Here is a 12,265-nt window from a genome sequence, read left to right as displayed (position 1 = left end):
TCCCCTGCGAGGTCATCTCCGCTGTGGCCGAGAACCTTCTTCGGAAGGTAAAGAAAGGAAACCGCGCCAACAACGAGGAGCGATTGCCGCGAAGAAAGACTACGGTCATCCCGTATATGCACAAGGTGGCCCACAACATGAAAAAAGTGGCAAATAGGCATGGCGTCCCTGTGGTGTTTTCGGCGCCACGCAAGCTCGCCGGGTTGTGCCCAAGGATCAGCGCGGAAGGCGCTCGACGAAGAGCATGCGTGATAAAGCATGCGGCACAATTCGTAAAATGCGCCACGGGCGTTGTGTATCTCATCCCGCTCAAGTGTGGTCGCGTGTATGTGGGCCAGACAGGACGCTGCGTGAATGAACGCGCAGGGGAGCATCAGCGTTCAATTAGGAATAGAGAAGGAGCAAATTTGCCGGCTCATTGCATTGCATGCACCGGTTGTGAGCCACTGCTGAATAATATCAGAATTCTGGGCAGGAGTAATGACAAAGTTTCCCGTGAACTTCTAGAGGCATACCACATCAAGGCAAGAGGTGATAACTGTGTGAGTGACACCTCCGTTTCATTGTACAACGCGGAAAAGAATTTTTTGGAGCGGTTTTGATGGATTGTCGCGCAGGGTTGATTTGCCTCCTTATCCTTTCCTTCCCCTCTTTGTAGGCACGTGTACACACTGCCTATAAAGCGGCACTGAATCGAATAAACACCAGTTGATAGTTTGCGCTCTTTCAGTCTCCCTCGTGTTTTTTCCTGTGTGTGTCTTTTGTGCGCAATTCGTACCTACAACAGTATGCACCAACTCGCCCAACAAGAAGTTCTTCTTAGCTAGTGGAGTTCGCGCCTTTCTTCAGACCTTTACGAGAAAACCCGATGCGTAACGAGAGCGAGTTTCGAGCCAACATAGCTGGGTATACTGTCAAGTTTATTGCGTCCATTTTATAACCTTTTTCATTATATGCTCGAAGTATAAATATAAGGCTTCTTTTTCAACCACAAACCACTTGTTCAGACTTCTTTTGCCAGAATAAGTTAATATTCAGGGCCAAAGGTGTTGTGGGCTCCCAACTAAAACTGCAATCAACCCAATCAAGTATCTATTCTTCTTATCTAACAGGCCAGCTTTTGCGCCAATACCAGTGAAGTCATGGTAAAAAAAATGTAAAAGAGACCTGATTACGTGTCTAGAATGCGGTAGCATTAAGTTCTGAAGTCCGCTCGGGCTCCTTCCCCTCCTCTGTTATGGCTGCTCATGCATGCGTTCAGCCTGTGTGGTAGGCTTCTGCTTGCGGGGATTTGCCACGGCGTCAGACACGAGTAGCGTTGGTTTTGGCTCCGCGCCAGCCTAATACGCGCAGGTGTATAGGCGTGTCTCCACACAACCAAGCATAGCTGCCAACTATCACCTGCCAACTCGGGCATGTCACGTAGTCTCATGACGTCATACACCCGGTCGACTAATCAGCGTTCGGCCATGTCACGTGGTTTCATGACGTCAAGCACCCCCCCCCCTCCGTCCAATCAGTGATTTTTATGACAGATAGCGCTGGATGCCCCCGGTTGCCGTCAGGTTTTATTTGCTCCGCTGAGGCTTTTAATGCTGTCGTATTGAAATAAGAGTGCTGGTACTATGGCCATGGCACGACACGTGAGTTCGACAAGGGTCATACGAAGTGAAACGTCGAATACCTTGCGCTCGACTAACGCCGATTTCTTCAAACACATTCATGGAAACGTATCACAGCAAGCGTAATCTCAGCATGACATATTTTTGCCGCAAAAACTTTATTCGTTAGCTGAGCTCAGTTTAACGTTTCGAAAAGGAGCGAAACCAGGCACCGCTCAATAATCGTGAAAAAACAAATTTTAGAAAACACTCCCCAAATTTTTTAATGAGATTTGCACAGATTCTGGCTTCCGATATGATTCAGATCACTTATTTTTAGACGGCATAAATATATTTAGAATTGAAATAAAAAGTAACATGCATACTGTTTTTGCATTTAAAAACTATATCGACATCCTCCCGGAAATTAAGAAAGGACCCTCTTTCTCCCTAGATGTCTATTACCCATAAAGAATGTTACAGTTGACGAAACTGAGTACGTAGAAGTTAAATAAAATATTTAAGTTGAAGAAAAGTGGATTTTGGACTATAAACACCCGTTTAAATCGCCTTGAGGTGGCCACAGTAAACATAAACATACAAACATACAAGGGTATTGAATGTGCTTTTTTTCTGAATACGTTAGCACAAAACACGGACAAGGGACAGAAAGAAAGGACACATAAGACATTCATGTGCGCTCGCGAATGTCTTATGTGTCCTTTCTTTCGGTCCCTTGTACGTTTTCTTCGCTAACGTATTCAGAAAATGCATCACGGACTAGCCCGGCAGCTTGCTCTCCTGAATTGAATGTGCTGTCGCGCGTGGACCACAAGGGAGGAACGACCAGCCGGCAGGCACGCGTAACATCAATCCTTTATTTATGTCCGGATAAGATCGAGGAGAACGCGCCTCAAAGCACACGTAACGGAACGAAGTTCTCATTACAGCTCCGGGTAACGCGAGACACGCTGGCGGTGTGCGCGGTCCGATCGCATGGAGACGCCTCGCTCTCGAGTGACCGAACATATACCGTGACCGCAGCACAGGCTTGCAGCGTCGCTGGCGTCGCCTCCTCCTCGCGTACTCTGCACGTCTGTGGTGGCTCTGACAACAGTGACTGAGTGCGGCACGAAAACACTGAATAACAAAGTCACTGGTGCATGTACCACCCCGGCAGCGCTAAGAAAATCTTTTCCCACGAATACCTGCTCGACTGCGCATTGTTCTGATGCCTGCCAGTGGTGGAAGTATCACTTCGAAACGAGAACTGCACATTTCGCCTGGCTACAGTGTAGACGGTGCTGAGCTCTGCGAAAAAGAGGGACAAAGAGACGACACAACTTACGGCGCAGGAGCTCAAGTTTAGTTTTTTTTTTTTAAATCAACTTTGCTAAAACTTCAGAAATTAAAGGCTTCGAACTGTCCTACAAAACCCGCCACCGTTTGTACTTTAGCTTGCAACACCTCAAGGTGAAATAAACAGGCGTTTATGGTTAAAAATACACTTTTCTGCAACTTCATCAGCTGTGACATTGCTTATAGGTTATCTAGGGAAGCAAGATGGCCATTTCTTAACTTGCGAGAGGAAGTTCGTAATTTTTAGATGTCAAAACGGTAAACCTTTTACGCATTATTTGAATTCAAAATATTTGTACCATCAAAAATACATGATCTGAATTACATCAAAAGCCAGCATCTGTTGAAATGTCAAAAAAAAATTGTGGAGTATTTTCCAGAAATTTCGATTTTTATCGCTTGTTGAGCAGTGCCTGGTTCCACACGTTTTGGAAACGTTCGTAACGGTGTCTCACTGGTTATGGCGCTCGCCTGGTGACCCGAAAGATGCTGGTTCGATCCCGGCCGCGAAGGTCGAATTTCGATGGACGCGAAATGCTAGAGGCCCGTGCAGTGTGCGATGTCAGTGCACATTAAAGAACCCCAGCTGGTCAAAATTTCCGCAGCCCTCCACTACGGCGTCCCTCATAGCCTGAGCCGATTTGGGACTTAGCACCCCATAAACCAACCCAAACCAAACGTTCAAACTAAGCTCACCTCACGCATAAATTTTTTCAGCATAAATATTTTAATCTTAGATTGCGCAAGTTGCGAAAAGTTTCCACGATTTTTATGCGAAGCATATTACTAGAGCTACACTACAGCCCGTCGAGCGCGGCGGTGGAGCTACCATTGACCTTTAGCGTGACCACGTGACACCACGTGACAACATGACGTCACAGCAGAGGAGAGATGGGCTGCCGGCTCGCGCGGTCGGCCGCGGCGGTGGAGGCTCCACATCAGAGGCGCTGCAGCTGACCACGTGACGCTACAGCAGCGGTATAAAGCTGAGCTTGCCTCGCTCTCCGGGCACTTACGAGGCGGCCAGGTGTTGGGATGCCGCCTAGAAGCAGGGCTGATTTGAACGAGAAGCGAAAGCTTCAGCGTGCCACAGAGACCGATGAAGAGCGGGATGAACGTCTGGCTAAGCGGCGTGCTCAATATGCGGCTCGGCGACAACGTTCTACAAAAGGAAAGCCATGTATTACCAAGCCTAGCCATCAATATGCTTCGCATCTGACTAGGCTTAACCTTAGCTAAGCCTCAGCCATTTTTTTTCTTAGCAAATCGGAGATCGTGCATCGCGACGTCTGGGACGTTTTGCGTGGAATTTCCCACCATCTAGTCGTGTAGCTACTCTGTGCAAGCTTTTCCCCAGAGCCTGTTACGTTTCATATTGAAAAAACCAGTGCCAAAAAAAAACACGGACCGAAACACTAGAGGACTAGCACGACGCTGTCTCGACAACTGAAAGGTTTAATACATGACAGTGTCACGTTCCCCGCGAGGCTGCGCACTTCCGCAATTATCTCTGAACCTGTGCGGGTCTCTGCCTTCAGTGGCAGATTAAATCAGAGCACAAATTAGTCACGTTACGCCTTTACAAGCTGACTGCGCGTTTATGGAGGCAGCTGGCGACAAACGCTGTGTTGGCGCCTTGAGCAGGCTACAGACCTTTCTTTTTTTTATCACACAGAACTTGACTTGTGGGCTGTAGTCTCACCGGAAATATGTTGCTCGTTTCTCTAGGACCCACGGTGGCTATTATGGCGGAGTACGACGCCCTGCCAAGTATCGGCCACGCCTGCGGCCACAACTTGATCGCCGAGAGCACGGTCGGCGCCGCACTCGCTGTCATGGAGGCCATGCAGAACACAGATGCTGTCCGTGGCAAGGTGCTGAACGAACGGTTCATAATTCTGACCGGTATCAATTCTTACCGTGTATTCTCGTACTCCATACGGTCACTGCTGGCCGCGATTTCAGAGTCGTGGGTCCTTTCTTTTAAGGATACATTCATTTTAGATTATTTCAAGGTCTTCTTTCTTGTATGTATCTTGCGGAAAAAGCAATCAATTTGCAGATTACTATTGTTAACTCGGTGCGTAAGCCGAGTTCTTTACACTTACATTCGATGTCAGCCGTTCTGGTAAAGGCACTTGAATCTTATTTGATGCGGGGGTATAACTTAAGCTTGCGCAAGATCTTTGTGTTAGTGTTCACACAACAGAGAATTGGTAGAAAGAGTAACGCCTCCTATCGGACCCAGTTATCTGATTATCAAATAAATACCAACGGTTATAGTTTTCTCCGCGCTTCGTTGAGAGTATGCTCCTTCTTGTTGCTGAGAAAAGCTGACACAAGTGACCGGTTTTGCCTTGCACCTGCAAGGAAGAACAAATAAGGTACAAATACATGATAATCGTCATAAAAATACAGTAATATACTGAATGCTGCCCTGTAATCGGCCTCTTGCCTTGTAGCAACATTGCTTAGAGCGAGAGTACAGCCGGCCAAATCTTTAGCTGGCGTGCGCGACGGCCGCGTTTTCCGTGCTCCTGCAGCTTATGACGGCGCAAACTTGCTAAGATATCAAAGCTAAGTACAGGCTCACTAAATCCCTGCTTAATATTGAGCTTTCCCCAACTTTGATTTGTCACAAAGCGCAGAAGCGCAAAAACGCGGCCGTCGCGCACGCCAGCTAAAGATTTGGCCGGCTGTACAAGTTTAATTTTGTCGTAGCACTAAGCGTGTAGAATGTACTATGCCAGACTAGGCCAGCTCTTCTGGGATGAGTCTTCCAGCCTATATCGGGGAAGCCTTTGCAAAAACGTATTTTATTTCCTAAACAACCGAGACATCTAGTCCAGCACTTACATCATTTTCGAAATGGTCCCCATTAAAAGTATATATATCTACAGCAAGCCCGCGAGCAGTACGACAATATGCGAACCGTCTTTTCTCCGCTCGTGTTGCAAGAATCACTCAAAGAGAGTAATGAAAGGGCCGCAACTAGGCATTGCTTCTGACAGATTAATTTGCGCCTGAAGCACGTCGCGCACTGCGCAATTACAAGAGCGAAACTGACGTGGTAAGGACAAGTGGAATTGCGGCAGAACTAATCCCGCAATGACCAGCGAAAATTGCCGCGATTGTGTTGCAACGTGGGGAGGAGGGTACGCAATATTGTTTTAATTTTTAATTTGTGATTTAGCGGACTACAACTCTCTCTCGAAAACTGGGTAGGGTTGAAGTTTCATTTCGACGGACATGAGTGCTCTGATTTTTCTTCGTGATATTGTGATTAGTACTCGTTTTACAGCCATTTTTTTTCATGTTTCATGTTTTTTTTATTCACAAAACACAATATGACGCTGCTTAAACAGTACATGTTACACTGTTACAAGACCCCCAAGGTAAAAACTGCCGCCCGGTGGGGGGGGGGGGGGGGCTTCTAACTGCAAGCACCTTACGAGGTTAAACAAAATGAAGCAAATAGTAATAACCTTAGTAGGTTGATACAAATTTAAAACTAAAGGTAGCAAGCAAATTGCCTGTGAAGAAAACAACACTTCCATTAGGTCATTAGGCATCATTGAATATCATCATGAAATGTTTTTAAAGAGAGTCTGAAATGAATGTAAAGCATGTGATTTAATTTCAATGGGCAAAGCGTTCCACAGTACCAGCAAATTTAGTGGTAAATTTTTCTATGGTTAGTTCTAACATGAGGAAAATAAAAATGTAGCAATCAAAAACTGTTGTGTTATTTCTATTATTTATGTCACCAATGAAAAATGTTTCAACCGGAATGCTGAGGTTTATTAACCTGTACATGATGAGCGATAGCTTCAAAGGAAAAAAGTGGGCAAAAAGGCAAAATATTTAGATGATAAAGTGGGGCTGAGGGAGAGGGTAAGTTCTTAAATGTCGTCAGCCTAAAAACTTGGTTTTGAACGCGCTGAATGTGATCTAAATGGGCATAGCATGTATTAGCGCATGTTGACAAGCAGTATGAGAGATGACTATGTATATGAGTGTAGTACAGTGATAAAATATGCGGCTGAAAATAGACGCACGTTTCGATAATAATAAGAAGGCCGTTTCCCCGAACACTTTGAAAGGTGCAGACAGGGGAGCAAGCAACAGATTCTATTTGGCTACGATTGCCAAATTACAAGTAGCAGCCAATGGCCATCGCTATCTCACAATCTTGATTTCAATAATCAGCTTTTCTGTAAAAGTACAACTGTCCTGAATTTAAAAGTAAATCCTTAAATAATAAAATCTCATTCAAAAGAGAAATGACCTCATAGTAAGGATCACAAGATACCATGCATCTTTTTCGTCGTTGACAAGAAGTTCAAAAAAACACAGCTGTAGAAACTAGGTGACAACTTTGCAAGGTATTCTCTGCGTTTTTCCGCGCAGAAATTCACCCCCAGAGGTGCTCTCGCGCGAACTTGGGTGTATATAATTACACATTTTCCGTACTATACTTCATTGCTGCTCACATGAGACGCGTTCTTTGCAGCATTCTTCTAGGTCATAATCCTGCACGGCGTATTTCACGGTGTCGTTCACTAAGCAAATCACTAAGCAATCAGAAGCAATCCTAAAACATATCGCGATCATGTCAACGTGCAGCTGGTCGTCTTGGGGACGCCGGCGGAGGAGAACTGTGGCGGCAAGGCGATGCTTCTGCAGAAGGGAGCCTTCAAGGACATTGACGTGGCTATGATGGCACATCCTTCAATCGAAGACACGCTCCGACCGAATGTCGTTGCGAGACAAAAGGTACGAGTCTGCGCTACCTCATGGGATTCCATGAGCACAACCCGTGGTCTCGGATGCGTCACTCGGTTGAATGCACGGGAAATAATTTCTCTCACTGTGGAACGAAGACAACGGCAGGAAAGAGGAGTCAGGAGGCAGCGTATAAATTATCGGTCTTCTTTTTCGCAGAAACCGGAGATTTTTTTCTTTTCTAGGACGTAGTAAGACGGACTACTCAAAAAAAAAGCAGCTGAACGCGTTGTGAAAGCATATTTACTGACGAGAGGGCCGGGGACCTCAATCGGTCGAACACGTAGCACGCGTGGCCGAGAGCGTTATACAAGAGGGTTGCTTGGTGTTCACATATGCAACCACTGTGTGATGTCAACGCACGTTAAAGAAACCAAAGTGGTCGAAATTAATCTGGAGCCCTCCACTACGGCGTCTGTAATTGCCCTTATCTCTCTTCGATATGTTAGACCCCAACACTTACAGCTTACTTCATCGAGGGTGCGGAGACAGGGAGTTTATTTTTTTTAATCCAACCATTTAAGGTAATTCAAATTTACAAAAAATCACTGCATCGGTAGGAATAATTTCATGTTTATACCTGATGTTCTTACTTTTCCGGTTCCGGTATGTGCTACTGTACTGGGGAGAGAAACCAGCAGGACAGGACGCGTGCACACACTCGTTCTCTCTCCCCAGTACCATGCACCAACTGGCCCAGCAAGCTACGTTTCTACAAGTGATACTGTACGTCGCTTCTCTCCAAAAATGCATGCTGTCAGAAATACTTTGCAAAAATTTGGCTTTTTCACCTTTATTCCAGAAGCTTGCTTATTGCATGCTACATATTTTAACACATTACGGCGCGTCTCCTCTGTTCAAAATTTAAGGCCGTTGCTGCCGAAACGTCCCCTCTGCTTCATCTTGTTTCTAAGTGACTGTGCTTAAAGGGAAGCTGAAGAGTTATTCGAATTCATTAAAATGCTCACGTGTGGATGTGGGAACTTTATAAATGATGAGGGTGAAATTTTTTTACAGATTCATAACTTAGGAGCGACGTAATCGGCGTTTAAAATTACGCGGTAGCTCCGCCCCCCGCGGTCCGCCGAGCGCTGCTGATGACCCTGACGATGCGAGCGAAAACCGGAAACCGCGCAGTGGTGACGTAAACACCGGTGATCCGTCGCCTCACAGCCTCCGCGGCCGTGCTTGTTTCTGCGTGCGTGCCATCATAAGCTGCTTCGAGCTGCCGTGTGTTTCTTTATTTGTGCGTTTTTATGTTTGTGGTGAGGTACAGAAAGGTGTGCAGCATCGAATGAAGCGGTGGACCCATCATGCCGGCGTTCTGCGCAGCCCTCGGCTGCACGAACATCCGCGGCCGCGGCGATGTGGTCTTTCATTATTTCCCTCAAAAAAAGAAGCTGTCCGCGAAGTGAGTCGCTGCTGTGAAGCGAAGGGATTTCAAGTCGTCAAAGGCAACAGTGCTATGCTCTGGCCACATTCGTGATTAGAACTATCACCAGAGCCTGTCAATAATGCATTCACTGGACCTATCAACAGTCAGCTCGACTGAAGCCCGGTGCAATACCGCCTGTTTTCTGACAATTTCATTAATTTCTTGGCAGCATTAGCAGTCTTCTTCATTCCCCTCTGGAATGCAGCGGACGGCGGAACACCTATTTTGAAGGTAGAGTGTCTACAATGACATCACTCAACTGCCAGGGATACATTTCTAATAACGCATGTAGTCGTAAAGAATTGCCGACTGCCGCATGGCTTCAAATTCAAATTCAAATTCAAATTCTTTATTTCTGCCTTGTAAAGATACAGACAGCGGAGGCGCAGAAAAAGCTGAGAAACAGCTTGACTAAGTCGCAGCCCCCTTTCGCTTGGCAGCAGCTTGACAGCAAGGCTTTTAATACAAAAGGCAGTTGCAAAGCGTGATAACAAGTATACAATAATGAGCAGGTACAAGAGAAAACGAAAGAACATTATACAATATTGACACAATATTCACATTGGGTAGACACAGGTAATGGCAGCAAAGAAAAAAAAAGAGAAAGAAGAAAAAAAAACACAAAGCAAAAATCCTACATGCTAGCATACAAAGCACGCAAAGACCTGTTTGACGAACTGAAAAGGTCAAAATTATTATTATATATACGCGTTTAGCAGGGAAGGAAGAGTGAACTGCAGGCGTTCTCTACCCGAGTTTAACCGTGGGGTCGGGACTATCCATGTCTCCGCATACCTTGTTGTGTAGCTTGCATCTCGGGTATGTATTTCAGCAAGTTTACGTATGTGGTTTACATTTCTACGTGTTTCGAGTTTAAACCGGACACTCAAGCGATATTTATACAAGTTGTGTATTCATACATTAATAATAATACTATATAATTGTGCGCCAAGTGTGTTACAGCCAGCCATGCGATTCGTCCTGCTCGGTTGCAGCACGAGTCCATCTAGTTAGTGAAAAAATCCCTTGCCGCTAGATCTGTGAACAAGCACGATAAAGGTGGCGCAAACGGAAGAAAGTATTCTTACAAGGACTTGTAGCATGAACCAACTCGCCTAAACAAGGATTTTAATTTACTGCTAGCTCCCATCTTGGCACGCAAAAACGGAAGGCGCACGTTTGTCACCTAGACGAGTTTTGTCGCAAAGCGCTGCGAACTTGTATTTATGAATCGAGCTGGCATGCAGCTACTATGAAGTGGTGCAAGCATAAAGTTTGCATGCAAAAAGAGCCTGATAACTTCTTGCGCACGCCAATTATCTTTGTGGATTACAAGCAGATTTGCGGCAGCACTGACAAGCGGCAAGACAAAAATGCCGACGATCGCATCCCGCTTACATTGTATTAGGAAAATTACGTCGGGCAGTGATATACTGCATTTGCTCGCCTCAAAATTCATGTATTGTATCTCTGAATGTAGTTTGGCAAGAAAAGTATACTTACCAAAGTCATTTCCAACACGTGGAGATGCTGACACTTCGCTTTCGTTTGAGTCAAAATCACGGCTTGCGCCAGCATCGTTTCTTTCTTGGAGAGGTTTGCTCTTTGCAATCGGTTCTAACACGTAGGGGATGAGGCCAAGATACTCCGGGTAATCTTCCATGTGTTCCATAGTCGTATAAGCAAAATAACAACTTAGAACCGCCGAGCGCCACGGTTCATGTGCAGCGGCGGCGGCCGAGCCGACCGAGCCAGCGCCATTGATGACGTCACGAGTCGCCCAAGCAATCACAGGCGGCAACGAGGCGCGCGAGCTCGCCCGAGGCTGCTGCTGCACTTCTCGCCAAAAGAAAATAGGTTTGCGCTTTCCTTTGCCTAATTTCGACGAGAAATTCGAATTCCGAGGGTGGAACACCGTAAAGTGCATCTCTCCACTCAATTTTTCTGGGAAACCTTTCGCATCCCTTTAAGGTGTTAAGTGACTGTGCTAGTTTGTTTTATTTAATTCTCGGTAAGCCCTCTGGGACGAAGAGGGGGAGGGGGGGGGGCGTTAGCAACCTCCAGGGTGCAATAAGCATTTGACAGCGTTTAATGAGCGTGCATTTAAGATATGTTTATACAATATAGGTCGGTTGTAACTCGAAAGTATCCCACGTTGTAGGGCTCCTGTCATCACCACGTGCTTCCAGTACCCATAGTCACGGTTTGCTCCCAAACAGTAGATACAAAGCTTGGAGCATTGGATATCTCAGGGATGTTGGGCATCTAGGCGCATACGAGCTGGGCTGAAGCGTGCGCGTGAGAATGACGACGTCGCACTTGAGTACCGAGCTCATCTCGTATTAATTTCCACCATGTCGCGTCCGAGTCCAATAAGATGCGGGTGTAAGGCTTGAGGTGGTATACGGTGAGGTGGTACTTGAGGTGGTATACGCACACATCAATTTGCAGTTTCATGTGCGAACTTTGTACTACAAACCCGTAGTCTCGATGCATATAGCGCTTCCAGCACGTTTATGGTAGCGCCCTGAAGGAACTAAGAGAATGTTGTAGAACGTTTCACCGTTTCCAGTGATGGGTACCTTTTGTCGCCATTGCAGGCAACTGTGCATTTCCGAGGGAAGACTGCTCACGCCGCTGTGCGTCCCTGGGAAGGTGTAAACGCGCTGGATGCAGCCGTGGCCTCGTACGTCAACATTTCTCTGCTCAGACAGCAGCTAAAGCCCAGCAGCAGAATACATGGTGAGTGCGCACTGACTACGTTCTGCTGTGGCAGCAATGGTTCGTGTAGTTTTGAGCAAAATTTAAAACATCACAGACCGTACGGTTTATTGCTTGTGTGGCATTGTGTCTAGAAGGCCCTGCGGGCGCCACTCACTCGCGCAAAACTGAAGTTCATTTTAACCCGATGGCGTTAAAGGCCCCGTTCTCCAGAAAATCGGGCGTCGGCGTTGTCGCTGTTGTGAGCGAAAAATCACGAGCGTGGCTCTGGAAGGTTGTCCCCAGAGAGCAACCTAGGAGGCAGGTGGGCCTAGGTATCGTAACCTCGCGGCGTCATCACAACCTGCTCACCGGATAGTGAGCA

At 46.4% G+C, this 12,265-nt stretch overlaps 1 protein-coding gene across 1 annotated transcript in view; it reads left to right on the top strand.

The window, feature by feature from the left end:
* The window catches only part of LOC149357681 (xaa-Arg dipeptidase-like), a 47,628-nt gene that overhangs the window by 11,951 nt on the left and 23,412 nt on the right, over nt 1–12,265 (top strand). The window contains exons 2-4 of the mRNA XM_089576651.1: nt 4,689–4,834; nt 7,587–7,736; nt 11,781–11,922. Coding sequence (XP_089432777.1) covers nt 4,689–4,834; nt 7,587–7,736; nt 11,781–11,922 — 438 coding nt within the window. The remainder of the gene's footprint in view (nt 1–4,688; nt 4,835–7,586; nt 7,737–11,780; nt 11,923–12,265) is intronic.

The sequence above is a fragment of the Amblyomma mixtum genome, chromosome 3 (assembly GCF_055824585.1).
Source record: "Amblyomma mixtum isolate Tamu chromosome 3, ASM5582458v1, whole genome shotgun sequence".
NCBI classification, from domain to species: domain Eukaryota; kingdom Metazoa; phylum Arthropoda; class Arachnida; order Ixodida; family Ixodidae; genus Amblyomma; species Amblyomma mixtum.
The sequence above is the reverse complement of the archived record's forward strand: the minus strand, read 5'-3'. Positions and strand labels throughout refer to the sequence as shown.